At 33.2% G+C, this 20877-nt stretch overlaps 1 protein-coding gene across 6 annotated transcripts in view; it reads left to right on the top strand.

The window, feature by feature from the left end:
* The window catches only part of KANSL1L (KAT8 regulatory NSL complex subunit 1 like), a 136525-nt gene that overhangs the window by 33348 nt on the left and 82300 nt on the right, over positions 1–20877 (top strand). For all 6 annotated transcript variants that reach the window (XM_013063776.2, XM_013063779.2, XM_013063778.2 and 3 more), the window contains 3 exons: positions 2511–2652; positions 11261–11458; positions 15259–15380. In XM_013063776.2, coding sequence (XP_012919230.1) covers positions 2511–2652; positions 11261–11458; positions 15259–15380 — 462 coding nt within the window. The remainder of the gene's footprint in view (positions 1–2510; positions 2653–11260; positions 11459–15258; positions 15381–20877) is intronic.

Below are 20877 nucleotides of genomic sequence, written 5' to 3'. Positions count from 1 at the left end.
ACAATAATGACTATAAGCCAAATACATAATGCATGTAATATATAAAACATAATACATATAGACAGAATATATAATACCAAGAGAATTCTTAACCTATATGAAGGTCTCCTCAATCATATTGTGTGCAATTAGAATCTTAAGAACATTTCTTGGGGCACCTGGGTGGCTCAATTGCTTAAGCGTCTGCCTTCAGTTCGGGTTATGATCCTAGGATCCTGGGATCAAGTCCTGCATGGGGCTCCCTGCTCAGCAGGGAGTCTGCTTCTCCCTCTCCTTTTGCTGTCCTCCACCCTGCTTACACACTCTCTCTCTCAAGTGGATTAAAAAAAAAACTCTTAGGGACTTTGATTTAATGTAAAATACTCTTATAATAAATATATTCTATACAGTGAAGCTATAATAATTTATTCTGTTTCTCTGACAAATTGTATTTTATTTCTGTAAGTTTTTATTTAAATTCTGGTTAATGTACAGTGTATTATTCATTTCAGGTGTGCATTTCAGTGATTCAGGTGAGCAGATTCAGTGCTCATCACAACAAATGATCTTTTATTATTTTATTTTAAAAAATATTTTTAAGTCGGGGCGCCTGGGTGGCTCAGTGGGTTAAAGCCTCTGCGTTCAGCTCAGGTCATGGTCCCAGGGTCCTGGGATCGAGCCCCGCATCGGACTCTGCTCCACAGGGAGCCTGCTTCTCTCTCTCTGCCTGTCTCTCTGCCTACTTGTGATCTCTGTCTGTCAAATAAATAAATAAATAATCTTAAAAAAAATTTTTTTTTTTAAGTCTTCTCCCCACCCAACATGGGGCTCAGACTCACAACCCCAAGATCAACAGTCACATGCTTTACTAACCAAGCCACCAGGCACCCCAGTAAATTATTTTTTAGGATAAGTTTTCTCTGCCTTAAGTTTGTATGGGAGACATTTAATTATGGTTCAAGTGTAAAACTAATGGACAGTTTTAGATTCCTATCAAAATTAAGCAGAAAATGCAAGAGTTCCTATATATTCCCTGTCCCTACACTGATAGAACCTCCCCATCATTATACTGCATACAAAAGTAGTGCATTTGTAAAAATCTATGAACTTAAACTGATAAATAGTTACCACTTAAAGTCCATACTTTACATGAGGATTCACTCTTGGTGTTGTACATTCTATGGGTTTTGACAGTAAATGTAATTTTTGGGCAAGTTTTTCATAAAGTTTGTGTTCTGCCATGAAGCATTTGTTGGTTTTCATTTTTATCTTCAATTTCTGTCATGTTTTCTTTTGTAATCTGAAGCTCTTAATTAATTATTCCAAATAACTTTTCTATTTGTAGTGGTAAGAATATTTTCATAAAGTAATTAATTTGTTATCTTAAACTATGGATTAGAATAGTACCCTTGCCAAAAGATAGAGGAGCTAGGGTTCAACCCTTATTTTCAAAAATGCATGACAGAAAAGTCTATATAAATTCTTATCTTTGGGCTGTGAATCCTGGGAATCAGGTTTATTTTTTAAATCTATTTTATTATTATTAGTTTTTAACTTATTTGTCAGAGAGAGCAAACAAACAGGGAAGCAGCAGGGAGAGGGAGAAGCAGGCTCCTTGCTGGGCAAGGATCCTTATATGGGACTCGATCCCAACAGCCTGGGATCATAGCCTGGGCCAAAGGCAGACACTTAATGGACTGAACCATCCAGGCATCCCTCACCCGACCCCCGACCCACCCTTTTTTTTTTTTTTTAAAGATTTTATTTATTTATTCAAGAGAGAGAGCACAAGCAGGGCAGAGGGAGAGGGACAAGCCGGCTCCATGATGATCAGGGAGCCTGATGTGTGGCTCGACCCTAAGATCCTGGGGTTACTACCGGAGTTGAAGGCAGATGCATAACAAACTGAGCCACCCAGGTGCCCCTAGGAATCAGGTTTTTATAAACTATTTATCTTAATAAATATTTCAAGGCCTATATATTTGGTATACTTACTTGAAAGGTAGAGCAGCCATATTTTTGATACTTTTTGATAATATATTTAAATTGAGTTTAGGTGTTTAATTAGCTAACAGTGACTACTGTTTTAACAAATAAAGATTGCATATAATAAATTTGAGTACTCTGGTTTATTACATAGATTTAGATCTAGCACAGTTCAAGTGAGTTATCTAATACTTCTGCTTACATATAGAAGCTTCATGTAACAGTTTTTACATGGTGTTAGTAGTATCATTACTGTTTCCTTTCATTTGCTAGCCCACTCCTATTTCAGCCCTTAATAAAATGTTAAGTAGCAGAGGAGATTATCTTATTACTGGATATGTAATAATAAAAACAAGTGTTTATGGGATAGATAGGGAAGTTAAATATTTTTCTTTGATAAGAGTTGATATGAGGTTCCTTCATGTAATTAGATGTTGTATAAAGGAATTTGGATTATATGACAGGAGCCAAAGAATTTATTAAAGTGGTCTGTGAAAACTTGATTGCCTTTGTTCTTTGTCTAACAATGTTTGTCTCATTCACAGTAACTGTAGTACTGAATGGAAGTGGCTTGTGGACAGAGCGAGAGTTGGCAGCCGATGGACATGGCTTCAAGCCCAGATTTCAGAACTAGAGTACAAAATCCAGCAACTAACAGATGTTCACAGGCAGATTCGTGCATCCAAGGTATTGTTTGTATTCTTGTATTTTTTAAAAAAATTACTGTTTTAGTTTCTCATCTCTGCACACAGTGTAATTGTTACAAGTCTTTATAAAAGTATAGCTGATATTACCATTTTTAATATATCAATTGCTTTAAGTTGAAGCTTTCATTGTAATATCTTTGTATTTTTTATGATCATTTTATCATACTTGAGCAGTTCAGAGCTTCTTCATTGGATTCCAATTAAAAGAAATTAGGTACACTTTTATAAACTTCTACTTTGGTGGCATTTATTTTAACATATGTGAGAAGTCTCAGTGTATTTTATCGAATCAGAGTTTTTGTTTTGCTTTAAAAAAAATTATAAACACATAAAAAGCTCTAGAAAGCAATATAATGAAAACCTTTGTATCCACCTCCAAATTTATCAAGTGTTAAATTTTTACTGTTTGGGTTTAGTTTTTAGAGTAATAAAGCATTACCTGTACAGTTGAGGTACTCGTATACTCCTTCCTGATCCCATTCTCTTTCCTCATGCCACTGTAGCCACTCTCTTGATTCCAGCATGTTTTGGTATTTATGTTTTTAAACTACTGGCACATAGATGTCTCTGTCTATAACTAGTATTTATTTTTCCATTATTTCACAGTCTGTATTAATGACCTATATATTACAAACTCTTTTGTGACTTGCTTGCTTTTGTTCAGCATAAATTTATAGGTCCTGTATGTTACTTAACTGTATGAATGGGATGGAATTCTATGAATACAATGGAATGTTTATCTCTTCTCCTATTTTCTATTGAAAGACATATACATTGTTTAGTTTTATGCTAGTAAAAACAATACTGTAATGACTATCTTTTTTGTGTTTCTTTGTCAACCATGGAGAGTTCTTGGTATATGCCTAAGAGTGATGGCTCTTAGGCCTGGCTGTCTTCATCTTCCCTATACTTACTGATGTGATTGGATAGTTAATATTCCCATTGGCAGTGCATGAGAACTCTTTTTTTTTTTTAACGCATCCTTGCCAACATCTAGTAATTTTTACCTTTTAATTTTTCCAGTGTAATGAGTAAGAAATATTATTTTTATTATTGTTTTAATTTAATCATTCCTTAGTACTGAGAATTGGGTCTTGATATAATTGACCACCAAATGTTTTTTGCTTAAGAATTAACTACCTTTTGTATTCACTCTTTTTGGTGGGACAGGGAGAGGGCTGTGGTTGGTGGAAATGTGTGTCTGTGAATTCTTTTTAAATTTTGGAGACTATTCTTGGTCAGTTATAAATATTACAAATCTCTCATTTGTAGCTTGTCTTTTCATTATTTTAGTATATGTAACAGAAAAGAATGCATGTTCTGTATGTGTTCAGTATAGAATTCTTTGTTAAATTTGTTGACTTTATTGGATATATCTGCTGTATATTTATACCTCTAGATCTTTCCTTTTGTGATACACATTTGTTAAAATTTTCCCCCATCATTGTGAATTTTTCAGTTTTTTCTGGTAATTTGGTTAGTTTTTGCTTCTTGCTTTTTGTTAAATAAAAATTTTTATTATTCTAGGTATTATTTTTATAAACTATGAATAGTTAGTTTCAAAAATCAACTCTGATTAGTTTTGATTTTTTATTTGTCCTTATTCTCCTCTTTTTTATTTATGTCTTGTTATTTTACTTCTTTTTTTCAATTGGTAGAATTTGCTTCATTCTTTTACCTCTGCTGATTTAGAAACTGTTCATTATAGCTTTATTCTTTGTCATTACTCCTAATTTTTAATATACTTCTTAATTAAAATTAATCCTAACAATGATTAAAAAGTATTCAGTATTTTTATATTATTTATTACTTAAAACATGGGGATTCTAACTCTTTCTTTCTTTTTACTTTCCGCACCAACGGTCAGAATTTATTTAGGCTTATTGTCTAGTCGGGTAAATGGTGATTTTTAAAGAACAAATTGAAAAAAACGGAATTACATACACACGATAGAAAATTTAAAAAGTACTGAAAAATATACTGTGAAACAAGTCTCCCTTCTACCTCTAGTCCTCCACTTCTCTTCCTGAAAGCATTAATAATAGCAGTTTATTATTATCCAGAGATACTCTAAATATATTTGCAGAAAATATAATTATATATCATAAATGGTAGAAAATTAAATACAATTATTGAATAGTTCTTAACTTTTCCCAATCTGTGATTTTTTTTTTTTTTTTTTTTTTTTTTTTTTTTTTTTAGTGCTTCTTTTTATTTCTGGACTATCACTTACAGAGCTAGCTCAAAAAAAATAATTCTAAAAAAATATTTACCTCACATTTATGTTTCTCTTTGGATTTGAAAAACCCACTAAAATGTCAGGTATATGGTAGACTTCGGGATGCAAAGATGAAGAGGGCGTTCCTTCAGAGGGAATTCAGTCTAGTTACAGACAGTCTTATTTTCAAATAGAGTTAACAGGATTCTAATACTTTCTGACTTTTCATTGCATAGATCTACTACAATCTAGTTCCTTCTTTTTTATAGTCAGTAATTATATTTCTAACTATTATATTATTATATTTCTAACTAATTTTATTTAAAAAATATGCTTCCTGGGACACCTGGGTGGCTCAGTTGCTTATACATCTTCCTTTGGCTCAGGTCATGATCCTGGAGTCCTGGAATCAGACCCTGCATCTGGGTTCCCTGCTCAGTGGGGAGTCTGCTTCTCAATCTCTCTCTCTCTTTCTCTCTCCCACTCTTTCCCTCCCCAGTGCTTGTTCTCTCTCTCTCTCAAATAAATAAATAAAATCTTTAAAAAAATATCTACTTACTATTCTTGTGTTTTACCTAGAGGACTTTTGTTGTCCTCTAGGATAATGTTGACTGCACTGTTAAACAGGGTTGTAGTCATTCCCTCATTCTGGCCCTTGGGAAGTGAGAAAAGTGAAAAATAATTTGTTTTTAGGTGGGAGGTGATTTGGAAATTGTAGTACTTTGTGTCACAGTCACTGGCCCAAGTTTAGGCACATATTTCAGGAGGGAGAGGTAAATAACACAGCCTTATAATGAGAAGTTGTATGCATAGCTAGAATTCCAGTAGGAGTAGGGTTTTGTTGTAAAAAAGAAGAGGAAAGTGGATATTGGGAAGTTTGCAGTCTCTTCTACACTGCCTTTTCTCTCTTGGTTTATCTTTTACCGAAATACATTCTTTTTTTTTTTTTTTTTTTTTTTTTTTTTTTTTTTTTTTTTTTTTTAAAGATTTATTTATTTATTTGACAGAGAGAGATTACAAGTAGGCAGAGAGGCAGGCAGAGAGAAGGAGGAAGCAGGCTCCCTGCTGAGCAGGGAGCCCGATGCGGGACTCGATCCCAGGACCCTGAGATCATGACCTGAGCCGAAGGCAGCGGCTTAACCCACTGAGCCACCCAGGCGCCCCACCGAAATACATTCTTAATCATACAGTTATCCATGTGGTTAGTGGAATAATACCTAGGGTCTGCACATAAATAAAGTTTTTAGGTGCAATCATGAGTTTATATTCTGGTAGGGGAGAGAGACCATGTAAATAATTAATTGTAATATAATGAAATTGGTATAATGATACATGTTTTTTAATAAGATATACAAGTAGCATAGAGACAATACATAAGTCTTATTTTAGGGATTAGCAGTTATGAGAAAACAGAAAAAGAGGTGATACCTCGGTATAATTTTGGAAGATAAATAATGGTTTGCTTGATGAACCAGTGGAGCTGGGAAAAGGGCATTCCTTGAAGGTTTGAAGACACGAAACAACATAATATGTTGTGGGAGTGACAAAGTAGAATGGTATTCAAAGGAGTGGAAAGTATGAGTTGTGTAAAGATGGAAGAGGAAACTGGGAAGGAATGAACTGTAGAATTTGGTGGTGATGTGTGTAGATAGAAGGATAGACATAAAACTTTAGGCTTAACCTGTTTTGTCTGTTGGATTTGGGGGAACTCTGCTCAAGAATAATTTCCTGATAGAAGTAGTTACTGTTTCTCTTTTTTTTTTCCCCACTGAGCCACCCAGACACCCCGTTTCCCATTTTTAACTATCTTCATTGAAGGCTTCAGTTGTAGTGATTTCCCAGTTCTTTCAGGATCACCAGATAATTTCTCCTCTCTGATCATTTACTTTAGAGGATATAATATCATGAGCATTTTTATAGTAAATAGAGTTCTCAAAAAAAGTCAAATCTAAAACAGTTTGGAAATTTCCAAGAAAGATTCCTAGTTAAATTGATGACTAAGTTTTATACTTGAATCTACACAGTCTGGTTCATATTTTATGACTCGTGTGTTCTAAACAGTGCTATGTACTTTTAAAAACATTTTTAAAAGTTCATATGTTTATATAATATCTAGGGGAATTATTTTTAGGAAAGAAATCTAAACTCAGTAATAATTTATATGGCCTTACATTTTTCTTGGTTCAGGCTAGATGTGTATCTGGCCCTCTGTTTTCTTAAGAATCACATTATGTTTACTTTATGGAAAATGTCTTTACAGTATTTATTTTAGTAGCTTCTCCTTACATTTCTTGGGAATTAATCAAGATGTTTAATTGCTTATTTATGTGCAGTTTAGTTGAACTATAATACTGAATAGAGAAAATAGCATTTTCATTGCTCTTCTGGCTTCTTGAGTTATTGTAATTAAAAAGTTGAGAAGTGTAGTTAACATTCTCTTGAATGACCTATTTAACTTATCTTGAAAATTAAAAAAAAAAATCCTTTCTTCTCAGTTAAATTTGAAATACAGAGAAAGGAAAGAGGTTGAGAGACATTCTTTTGTAAATATCCTGTTTAAATAAGTGCTTAGTTGGTAACCCTGGTCAGGAAACACTGAGTCAGTCTATGAGTAGATCTATACATGTTGGGTTTTTAAGCTGTCATTTACCCCTTTTTTTTGACATATTGGGATGGTCTAACTTTTGCTAAAAGTTTTAGAGAAAAGAAAGTCCATATTAGCAACATTCCTTCCTTGTTCTTCCAGCATTTTGGCAACACATTAAAACTTCTATGTTTCTTCTTTTCTTTGTTTCAACTTTCACTAAGACAATAGCCTCTTGTCACTTTCAGAAAATATTAAAATAGGTGGGTTTTTTTTGGTTGAGAAGCTGGCTGTCCTTCTCAATATCCTATATTAAGTGGTTTCTCTTAGATTTCTTTTGTTATCTTGTGATAGGGTCTTCTACATTTTAAATTGTAATTTTTTGCATTTGAAATTTTTCATTTAATTTTTTTTTAAAGTTTAATACTTTAGTTATTTATCAATGAGCACAAGCGCGGGGTTGGGGGCGTAGGGGGAGGGAGCAGCAGGCAGAAGGAAAAGCAGGCTCCCCGCTGAACAAGCAGCCCAAGGTAGTACTTGATCCCAGGACCCTGGGATCATGACCTGAGCCAAAGGCAGACTCTTTTTTTTTTTTTTTAAGATTTTTATTTATTTATTTATTTATTTATTTATTTGACAGAGAGAAATCACAAGTAGTCGGAGAGGCAGGCAGAGAGAGAGAGAGAAGCAGGCTCCCCGCTGAGCAGAGAGCCCGATGTGGGACTCGATCCCAGGAACCTGAGATCATGACCTGAGCCGAGGGCAGCGGCTTAACCCACTGAGCCACCCAGGCGCCCCCAAAGGCAGACTCTTAAGTGACTGAGCCACCCATAGGTGTCTCATTTAAATTTTTTAAAAAAATTAGCTTTGGTGACTGAAGGTTTATAAATACTGAAGGTTTGCTGAGGTCATTATTTTTTAATTACCATGTCTTCTCTATGAAGACCTGGGAGTGGGATAAGGGTCTCTTTAGTGTTACAGTCAGGAACAATTTTCTTCTCTGGAGCAGTTGACTTGCTTTCATCTTACGCTAGAGCTTTCATTTGTCTCAGTTATTGCAATTCATCTTACTAAAAAATTTTCATGTCTTTGTTATTATTTACCTTGTTTATCTATGGTTAGACTATTCTTTTTCTGAGCATTTTTTTAAATTCAGCTTTATTCAGGTATGACTGACAAAATTGTAAGATGTTCAAGTGTACATCATGGTGACCCAACACATATGTATTTTTTTTTTGGTTTTTAAGAACTGAAACTGTCTCTGTAGTGTCTTTAAAGGATTTAATCTATTCCCCTTTTCACTCTGTTCTTGGCCATTTGTGAGAGTTTTATCAAGGGTAACAATTTAAGGAGAAAAAAATAAATTATGAACTTGATTATGAATGTCTTCCTAATTCAGTTTTTTCAAATATTACTTTGCATTGAACTAACTGTAGCAGACCTCTCCTTCTAAAAAATACAGTATTCTAAAGGTTTGAAAATTGACCTTTTGAAATTCAGAATCAGTTTTTTTGGTATGTACAAGATTATTAGTAAGGGTTGTAAAACCAAGCTAATTCATAACAGCCTGTCCCATAAAATAAACTATAATCAAACCAATGGGAATCACAGCTAAATTGATATGATGAAAACTTGTATTTATTTTGCAAGCAGATACTATTTAAAAATCTAGTGAGACACTTGTACATGTTTTGAATGGACATTTCAGATACTTTCAAAAGCTTTTGAGATTGATGATACTATATCTAACAAGTCCAACTTTTAAAAAAATATTTATTTATTTGAGAGAGAGAGCACGAGTAGGAGAGGCCATGGGAGAGGGAGAAAGAGTCTTAAGCAGAGCCAGACATGGAACTTGATCTCATGACCCTTAGATCACAACCTAAGCCAAAACCAAGAGTGAGACGCTTAACAGACTATGCCACTCAGGTGCCCCAAGTCTACTTTCACTTTTAAAATATCAAATAAAACAAAAATTAAAAAATATATTTCTTCAGATTTCTTGGTAGCATTTTTACGCATTCTAGGAGATAGTTATTGAGATGGGATCAACAGTTGGATCTCCTTTCTGTAAAAGTTACTAGCACTGTTATAAATGTAGGTGAAAATAATAATAACAATAATACTTTATTCATTACTTTTACTATATTACTTTTGTAGTAATATATTACTACAAAATAATGTTTGACACTATATCTGAATATGTTCATGCTAAAGTGATATAGTCTCCAAATTATAGTGTAAATTAAAACTACTCATCTATAACATAATTTATAGGCAGTTCCAGTCCTATAAACAGCACTTATATATGATATAAGCTGGCCGATGCCAGTTTTTAAATTTGACTCGTCTTAAAATACTGTACACTTAAATTAATGTTTTAGTCACCTTTTTATTACAGGAATATAATATTTTAGCCACATTTCCAACTAGCCTATTAGGAGTTTATTGGCATTTTGCTAAATAACTGTGTGTGTGTGTGTGTGTGTGTGTATACAAGTGGTATAAAGGATAGAGAGGGAAAAAAGTTTTACTATAAGAACTGATAATGAAACTGTTAAGATCATATCTGTGCATACTTTTTCTTCCTTTCTATTCTGTCTTCATTGCCATTGAGAGACGTAAGGGTAAGAACAGCTGGAGTGAAGAATCTGGGGAATATGGGAGAGTATTTAGCAAGCCCGTGGTGTGTGTGTGTGAATGGTAGGCAGGGAGGGCAAAGGCAGCTAGATCCCAACTCTTTCCTCTAGTTACTTATATTTAAGAAAATACCCCATCACAGTTGAAAACTTGTGTCTTTTGTTATTAACTCATCTACCTTATAAGCAACAATTTAACTGGACTAGAGAATACTTTTTCTCAATAGTGCAGTCCTGCCCATGGTTGCTGGCTGGCAGCAACAGAGTTGGACTACTAAGAGTACTCTGAAAGCAGTTTGTAAAAGTCAGAATGTTGTTTGGATGTCTGTAAGTTTGGTATGTTAACTTATGAAACTGGGAGTACTCAAATGGAAATGCTAGTGACCAAAATGTCTGAAGACTTCAGTGTGAAGTGTTCATATTCTGCATATAAGCCTTGATTTTAAATGTATCATGCTTGCGGTGCCTGGATGGCTCAGTCGTTTGGGTGGCTACCTTTGGCTCGGGTCTTGGTCCCCGGGGTCCTGGGATCAAGCCCCACATCGGGCTTGATGTCTGTAAGTTTGGTATGTTAACTTATGAAACTGGGAGTACTCAAATGGAAATGCTAGTGACCAAAATGTCTGAAGACTTCAGTGTGAAGTGTTCATATTCTGCATATAAGCCTTGATTTTAAATGTATCATGCTTGCGGTGCCTGGATGGCTCAGTCGTTTGGGTGGCTACCTTTGGCTCGGGTCTTGGTCCCCGGGGTCCTGGGATCAAGCCCCACATCGGGCTCCTTGCTCAGTGGGGAGCCTGCTTCTCCCTCTCCCTCTGCTTGCTGTTCTGCCTACTTGTGCTCTCTTTATCTCTGTCAAATAAAGAAATAAAATCTTTAAAAAAATGTATCATGCTTTTGCTGCTAATAACTAAAGCCAATAAGAAGAAAAATAACTTCATATATACAATGTATGGCAATATTTTACAAGCCTAACCCATCAGACATACATGTTGCTTTAGCTACACATGTTTTAAATCAGCCAATTTCTTACAGTTAGACTCTACTTTCAGGTGATAAGAAACGTGGTTTCAAGTGCATTGTAACGTTAAAGTTGATTTAGCAGTCAATTTATTTTAATTTCATCTCTTAATTGCTGTTTGTCTAGGGGATAGTGATCCTAGAAGAATGTCAACTTCCAAAAGACATTTTGAAGAAACAAATACAATTTGCTGACCAGGCGGCTTCATTAAATACTACAGGGAATCCCCAGATTCCTCAAGAGAGTCCAGATCCTTTACCAGAACAAGATTTTGAAATGTCACCAAGTAGCCCAACACTTCTTCTTCGCAATATAGAAAAGCAGGTAATATGATGGAAGAGTTAAGAGTGGCATGAAATGAGTTGTATTCAGTTTTATAAATTTATTTATTTTATAAATAAACCTGTGTGTTTGCTTGGGATATTCATTGTTAAGGTTTCCCATTTTACATTAAATGCAATTAAAATTTGTAGTATATGATGAGTCTCTCTTATAACATTGATACAATTACAGTTATTTAAATATATAAAACATTGGTACACAGCCAGAGGATGAGAACTCGTTTGTACTAGGATTAGAATATCTTTTTTCAAGCAAAATTGTTCATCATTGGACTTTCTTTCATGAAGAAAGAACAGTGATACCATTTAATAGATCTGAATCTACTTATAGATTAATAGATGTGATCAATTTATTGATAGAGATTTTTAGTGAAAGAGATCAGAATATGAATTCTTTCGTTAAAAACGTTCATGTAAATAAATGGTGACTAAGCCCCTAACAAATTATTTTGAGTCTAAAGCTTTTCCTAATATTGAAATTCAATTATGGATGACTCAAGAAGTTTAATTACTCTATCTGTCCTTTGAAATCACACCATTTATTTTTATTTAGACTTTGGTGGCTCTTGAACAAAGCTGGCTTTGTAAGAGTTTGTTACCTTACAACCAATCTAAGTCTGCTGAAATATACCTAATTGGGATCACAGGTACATAGTTCCCTTGTTTCAGTGAGTAAGTTGGATTCATGCCTGCTCACATCTAATTTTTCTAGGTTTTTCTGTCATATATTGTGAAATAATTTAGTACCAGGTTACTACTGTTTTATTCCTGGTAAGTCAAAGTATGGTGCAATACCTCTCACCCCATATTTGTTCAATTTACAGTTGTCTAGAGTTTTTTTTCTTAGTTGTATAATTGCACAAATTCATAATCAACATACTTTTATGAATACTTTATAATCCAGAAAGTTCTTTTTAAATTATCTAGTGTTAAATTCGAATGCACTTTACCATATAAATGGTGTTTTAAATAGTGTTGGTTATGTTCCCACTTCCCTCTCTTTTCACCACCCTTTGAGTTTGGCCCCAACTGTTTCACCCCAAGCAAATGTATTTGCTTGGTCAGTCAGATCTTCTGTTTTCTTTACCTGTAGGTCGCTGCTTATCCTTTGGAGAGAGATTTTTTATATTCTTTCTTTCTCCTTGGTAGCAACAATTTGTTTTATTAGACCTGAGTTAACATCGGAACTGGCTAATTTCCAGGGTCCAGTGCAAAATGAAATTACATAGCTCTTTGTTAAAAACAGTTTTGAGGAGATTTAAGTCTGTGACAGCAGGGCATTAACCAATCATGGGATCCTTCTGAGGGCAGCCCTGTGCAACTGCTCAGGTTGCATCCCCATGAAATTGGCCCTGGGTATTATGTTTATTTTTGGTCCCATTGCTGACAGGAGTGCTAGAGGCTTTGAAAGAGAAGGGAACCAGGACTTGTGAGAACAATGGCAATGGCTTTGGATATAGGAAGTGTAGAGCAAAAGGATAAGAAAGGGACAGCAGTAATCTCTTGTAGAGGTCATTACTAAATTGCCTGTGAACAGATCATTTGCTCTTGTAGCATATGCTAGTAATGTTTTTATAGGCCAATTAAAAACATTGTTTTCAAATACTTGCTGAAGAGGGTTGAGAATTAAGTGTCAAGGTTAGCAGGCTTGATATTACACATATTTTTCTTAAGATAACCTGTTGGTATGTAACTGTTCACTGATCTTAGTGGACCTTGAGTACAGATCAAATATTGGATGATTTAAGTTAATTTTGTTAGGGGAATGTTTTGTTTACCAAACAAAGCTTATTTATATATCTCAAAAGCAATTAAAGAGTTGATAATTAAAATATAAAGGCACTGTTAAGTTATAGAGTGGTATCAGTTTTAAAAAATAACATTGATTATAGTATTAATATAGACATATTATTAGATAATGTATTTTGTTCAGAAATTAAAAGGTGACTTTCTTTTAGAACTTTAGGTAATTTTTAAAAAGTTTCACATGGGTGTGTTTACATTTAAAACCTTATTATCCAGTAGCTAGTAAGTGTTTTAACTTTCAAGTTTGATTAGTTTTTGCTTTCAAAGTTTAAATTACTCCTGTCCTCATTTTTTCTCATTTTTACTCTGATTTTCTTATGCCAAACATGGAATCAGATATTTGAGGTTTTATTGGGCTGGATTGGTTGGTGGCTAGGCTGTTCTTCTGGACCAATTATTCACACATACCTAACCAGTTACCTCAGGGGGGTTAGAAGATTTTTAATGATACTTTTGGCAGTGGAACAATGAGAAGACTGTATCAGTGTTTCAGACTGAAAAATATGAGATACTTTATAAATTTCTTTGTATGACTAAACTAATGAGTGCTTACTAAGTATATCAAGAATCTATTTGTATTGATTTGAAAATGATCTTTAATCTAAAAATGAAAATGAAGTCATTAGGAATGTATTATTTTTCAAGAAAGTAAATGGTGAAAACATTTCAGGGTCTTTTTCAAGACTTTGAGGAATTCAATTATTAGATATACTAATTATTATCTCGTTATTTCTAATAGCGAATTATTTTCATATAAATGAAAATTTTAAAAATTATTATTTCATATACCCCTCTATTTTCTAATGGAAAGATATTTCAATTAATAAAAATGGTGAAATAGGACCACGTATTTTAAAAAATAAAATCATACATTATTAAGTGAGAAAACCAGGTCATAGAAAATTTATATGACATGATTTAATTAAAACAGTGTGTGTTTGTGTGTGTGTGCGCGTGCGCGTGTGCTTGTGTATGTGTATGTGTGTAGATGCATTTTGTATGCACTTATGCTCACATAGACTCAAAAAAACTTAGTCTAGAGGGATGGTTATATACTAAGATATTAGCAATAGTATTTCTCTGTGTAATAGGATTACACGTGATTTTCTTTTCCTTTTTTAAGCCTTTTAATTTTGCCCTTTTTTGTAAAATAAACATAGACTATGTGTGTAATGAAAATAATTGTCATTCTTTTGTAGAAACATACTGTTTCCAGTGATGAAGCCTATGTTTATTATAATTATTGTAGGTTATTGTTTTGAGAATAATTTTATAAATCTATTATTTATTATGTATTAAACTTAAATATACATAATATAGTTATGTACAAATATATTATGTATATTTAAGTTTGGAATAAGGATCAATGGAAATTTGAGTACCTAAACAAACCTGATATTTTTGAGTTAGGAAAAATATTGAGAAACAGTGTGACATTGGATTCAAGCCTAAATTTGAATCCTAGCTCCATTTCTTACCAACTTTATAATCCTTATTCAAGCTGCTTAATCTTTTTAGCTTTCAATTTCCTCTGCTGTAATTGATTTTAATAATAGTAATACCAGTAGTTCTAATATTAACTACTTTGCAGGTTGGTTATAAAGATTAGAAATTATCTATGTTTAGTGCTTTGCATAGTGCCTGGCATATAGTAGTCACTTAATAAATTATATCTATGATTTTATTGTTATTAACTTAGCTGCCTTAAAGAAAATGTTATGTAGATGTTGTTAGCTAAATTCAAATGTTTTAAGATGATAGGATGAGTAGATAAAGGAACTGTAATAAAAACGGATACAGAAAAGGAAGAGTACTTTAAAATGTAGATTTATTTATAATAAGTGGAAAAATCAGTAGTGGTATAAATCATCTTCGTAGATTAAAATATTTACTAAGAAATAAACATTTGCTAACGGTGTGGGAACTAACTCAAATTTCTTGCTTAGCAGTAGTAATAAGTTGGTGTTTTTCTTGCAGAGTGCACAGTTGACTGAGATCATCAACAGTTTGATTGCCCCTCTCAACTTGTCCCCAACTTCATCGCCCCTATCCTCCAAATCCTGTAGCCATAATTGTCTGGCTAATGGCATTTCCAGGAGGTAGGTATCAGTGGGATATTTTGGCTTCTAAATTTGGCTTTGTTTTGTTTTATTTGTTTATTTATTTATTTATTTGATCTTTTAAGTAGTTGCTTTTTTCTTCTTCCTTAAGCACTGTTAGAGTACAATCAGTAGGTCGTGAACATATATAATTAATGTAACTATAAACTTGAGAATGGGAAAGAGTGTTTTCCAGGATATAAAATGTTTCTGAAAAAAGAAAAATAGTGATACCATTTGCTACAGAAGTATTGATTTTTTAACATACCTTCCATTTTGTACGTTTCATGTTCTTTAGCTCCATATTGCTCTTTTAATACATTTTAAGAAAAAAAGACCCTAGATATAGCTTGGGCACAGAAGACTGGTAGATATCATCCATAAAATTCAGCTTTAGTTTCACTTAATCATTTTGTATCTCAGCTTTTATAAGATAAAATTTTTCTCTGAATATAATTAGTAATTACCATAACCTTTAGCAGTTTATCATATCAGTGAATACACACACACATATACATGGTATCCTAATTCCTGTTTTGTGAATAGCCTTGTGTTCTTTTATTTTGTTTTATTTTTCTATTTTAAAGATTCAGTTAGAATTAAAGATACTAACAGAATATATTTTTTAATTTTTTTCAATTAAAATTGTAATGTGGGCCTCTTTAACTACCATGGAAGACTAATGTAATTTGGCAATGGGGAATATTTATATTAATAATTATATGATTTATTGTTAAATTTTGTTTAATATAGCATGAAATGAAAATTTATACCATGGCAAAAGTTATGTTAAGTAGCTATCACATTCTTCATGAGATTAGTGGATATAAACTGAGTCCTAAAATAAATATACTGTTATTTGAGTTTTAGTTCTAATTTGTTATTTTGAAAATCTAAGTTTTAAAACTTCCAATGTTTCATTTGTGCTGGGTCATTTATTCACAGTCTGTCACAGAAGAAGTACTGTTGGTTTTGTTTTACTGTTATTGATTTTATATATTCATTCCTTGTATCACTGATGATTCACTTTGAAAGCAAAGAGCCTCACATATTGTATAGGGCAACTCTGATACCTTCATTTAGGAGAACATATGTTAATTAAGAAAATAATAATTTTTAAAAAGGAATTCATAAATTACAAGTTGAGCCCTTAAACACCATTAAATTGGTGTGGAAACATCGTGATTTGAATCAAGCCGATTTTAGGCAGCGTTTTGTTTACCTAACCAGGCGTTACACTGTTAAATACATATGTATTTGTGTATCTGTGTAGGTATATCATTTTAGTCTACTTGCCTATATTTTTGGTTATTCACACAGTATTTATTGCATAACTATTTTCTGTATGTCATATAGTCAAAACACTAGGTTATAAAGATGAAGACAAGTCTCCACTTTTAATTAGCCTGCAGTCTCATAGGTGAAATATAATTATTTAGAATGTATAATAATAAAGGAATTGTGTACAGTTATTTGAATATCTGATTTTATTAACTTTCATAGTTGCAAAGATACCCATAAAGATCCGTGCTTCCAAATGAAAGAGATGTTAACATTTGCCTTATTTACCTAACATGAACCTTTTTCAATTCTGTTTACTAGTAGTTCCCAGGTTCTTCTTGAAATCTGCTAGTAATTGCCATCTTTCCTGATGTCAGGTATTTGTTCCTACAAATTAACTGGAAGGTTTATTTTTGAAAGTTTTAACAGGGGATTAGGAGGGAAATGAGAAAAAAAATGTTTATAGCAGGTTTAAAACCTACTTAAATTCTTTGATAGATGAGATAAAAATTTGTTCTCCAAATTTTTGAAGTATTCTGATACGTGTTTTAATTAATTTTACTAATTTATTTATTTTTGGCAGTAATCAACATGTTTTCAGAATGCTTTTTATATAAATGAGTTCCTTTTGAAAAGCATTTATTTTCAAAAAGCATTTTCACATTTGTTTTCAAAATATATTTCTCTTGAAGAAAAGATTTCATTTTCTAGCACTGGGTAGAAGAGAAGGTGAGCAGGGTGCCCGGGTGGTGTAGTCAGTTCAGCATCTGATTCTTGCTTTCAGCTCCAGTCATGATCCTCAGGGTCTTGAGGTAATGAGCTCAAGCCCTGCCTCAGGCCCATTGCTGGGCATGGAGCATGCTTAAGATTTTCTTTCTCTCCTGTTCAACCCCCCCCCCCCCCAACCACCACCAAAAAAGGTGAGCAAATTTAGAATATTAGGGTTTTTGTTTAAAATATTTGATTTATCTTTAAGTTTAATAATTATTTTTTAAGTGCTTTGTTACCACAAACTGTGGGATACTTCTAGTTTCATTAACATTTTTGTAAAAATTCTCTTTATGATATATATACTATAATATACAAATCTATTTAACCAGGAACAGAGAAACTGGAATATTTTGAAGATAAGAGAGTAATAACTTTGAAGGAAACGTAGAAAATTTTGAGGATTTGTGGTGGTTGTGTCAGGTGCTAAAGGGAGGTCTGAAAAATGTCTCTTGGTTTTGCCAGTTATAAATTGAGACCGTAGCGCAAGCAGTGTAGTGGTATGATGGAGAGGGATAGAGTGGGCTGATGAGAGAACTGGAGATGAAGTAGAGAGAAGGAGTCAAGATTACACTTTAAAAGTTGCTGACTGTAAAGGCTAGAATGAAATGGATGTACAAGATCAAGAAAGAGATTTTTCTTTTTAAAATAGAAGAAATGTAAATATTAAAATGAAGGGAAAGAGCTAGAGATGGTAAATGAAATATATATCATAAAGTTATGGGGGGATTTTATATAAGGTGGAAATACACTTGTTCCTTTAGAGTGGCATGACAGAGGTTAAGATGGGTGTAGATAAAGTTGTTTATAAGTGGTTGTTGGCAAATTAGGAGTGGGAAAGGAAGCTGTAGGAGTTAGATGAAGGTTTGGATAGACACTGACCAGTCAAACATTCCCTCTTCCCTTCGTTTCCCTTCCTTTTCCTCCTTTTTTTTGTAACATGAAATAGCCTACCCCTGGAGAATGATGTTTTGTGGTTTCTAAGTTGTTTTCTTTTTTTATTTTTAACCTCTTAACTATATTGCAAAAAGTGCTTAATTGATATTTGTAAAACTAAGAATTTTAAAGTATTCTCTAATTGAACTTTTTATAAAATAAACAAGTACCTAATAGTGAAATTCTGTAAATTTAATAGACTATTTTATAATACTCACATTTGAGAATATTACCATAGATTTTGAAAATTACATGGAAACGTGATTTTATAGTAATAACAAAAAAGTTTTGGTTTAAAAATATCTCTACTGAAGGGAGGTGAAATTTATCTATTTATGAGCCTTTTGCTCCTGGGAGTAAAATGTTAGATAAGGCCTAATTTTATTTCTTATATCTTTGTGTTTTTCCAACATCGTTTTTATTTTTTTCTTCACATGTAATTATATATGAAGAAAACATCTTTAAGAATCAGAGGTTTTCAAGACTAAGGGCTTAGTTAATGTTATTCAAACTTGACCCTTAACCAGAAAACACTTTCTGAAGATGTCCCATTAAGCACATAAATACTGTTCATTTTATGCATTTAAGTAAAAGTGAAGGTAGGGAAATTAGTCATTTGAATAAGAACTTTTAAAATCCTGATAAAATGTACGTAATACAGAATTTACCGTTTTAACCATTTTTACATTCAGTGCAGTACATTCACGTTGTTGTGCAACAGTCACCATCATCCATCTCCAGAACTATTTCCATCTTCCTAAACTGAAACTCCATACCCATTAAACAATAAGGACCCATTTTTCTTCACATTCCTTGGCAACCACCAATCCACTTTGTGTCTCTATGGATTTGACTACTCTAGGCATCTCCTGTAACCAAAATCATACAGTATTTGTCCTTTTGTGAATGGGTTATTTCACTTAGCATAATGTCATCAAGGTTCATCCATATTATAGCATGTATCAACATTCCCTTCTGAAGATGGAATAATATTCCATTCTATGTATAGACCACATTTTGTTTAGTCATTGATCCCTGGGTGAACATAGGAATAGCTACCTTTTGGCTATTGGGAATAATGCTGCTGTGAACATGAGTATACAAATATCTATCTGAATCCTTTATTTTTCTTTTTGTTTGAGTCCTTGCTTTTAATTTTTTCGACATATGCCCAGAAGTGGAATTGCTGGATTGAATAAGAATATTTTATTGTTTATTTTGAAAATAAGAAATTAGTAAATATTAATGATATTTCTAAGCCTAAAGCTAAGCAAAAGCAAGAAACCAGAAAAGTAAGCAAAACGTAGCATCTGTGTTTGTCTGAGGCCAAATTCTGACAAAATCGAGTAGGGTTTTAATAGCTTTGTGAGAAAAGAGAAATCAAGCCAAATCAAAAATCAAATGAAGTTTTAATAGGTTGTGAGGTTAGAAGAAGATAAAGCTGAAATAAATCAAAATATTGTCTATGGTAGGGAGATGAAATGAAATCCTCCTTCATGGGTGACAGCCTTAGAATAAATGTAAATCAGAAGGAAAACTGTTTCCCTTCCCCATGTAGGGCACCATGGGGAAAGTTGCCTTGGTGCTGAGCAGAGCAGAAACAAAAGAAAACAAACCCTATCTATCTTCGAGATAGCCTGACCATGGTGGGGACTTTCACATGGATTTTCAGTTCAAATTTGCATTAATGAGTCATCCAAGGAATCCCTAGGGTAAAATGGTTTTGGAATAGGTGATACTGTAAGGTAGATGGCAGAGGCAAGTGTAGCCTCTCTCTGGAGGAAGGCATCATCTTTCTTAGCTCTAGGAAATTCTCAGAAATAGTTTCTCAAGGCAGTGATCAGCACACAGTTAAATGTAATCAGATGTATGAGAGAGTGATAAGAGTAAGAATAAAAAGATAATAGCAAAAAGAGATCACGAAGTTTTCAGATATTAGAATTATCAAACACTGATTATTTTTTTAAATGGTGCTTAATTTGATTTTAGAAATAAAAGGTAGACTGGAAAATATCTTCAGGGAAGAAACTGTAAAAGTTACATAGCACATTTGAAAAAGGTCCAAATAAAATTTCTGAAAAATACTGACATTTAAAAACTTAAGTGAGTTTGGCAACATTGACACAGTTGAAGAGAGAACATATAACACAGAAGCTAGATTAGAAGAAAAGTTCCAGATTGTAGGTAAAGAAATAAAACTATGGAAAATAAAGAAGAGTCATTTAAAATTTTGAGAACATACTGGGCAGGTCTAATATAAGACTTAACTGGAGACCTGAATGAAGCTAGGGAATGGATCAGAACCAATATTTGAAGAGAAATTGACTGAAATGATAAGGATTGTAAGGCCTATGTAGGGCCAGCTATTACTGAACATTCATTACATAGGTTCAGGGAATCAGAGGTACCACCTCTTTCTTCATCATATCTCTTGGGGAGATATAAAGTTGCTGTCCTGACTTTGGTCTGCCTAATTTGGTAAGGGACCCTGTAATTAAACCAATTACTTGAA

The sequence above is a fragment of the Mustela putorius genome, unplaced genomic scaffold (assembly GCF_011764305.1).
Source record: "Mustela putorius furo isolate JIRA1106 unplaced genomic scaffold, ASM1176430v1.1 tig00000275_pilon_pilon_pilon, whole genome shotgun sequence".
NCBI lineage: Eukaryota > Metazoa > Chordata > Mammalia > Carnivora > Mustelidae > Mustela > Mustela putorius.
This window is presented reverse-complemented; position numbering and strand designations above follow the sequence as displayed.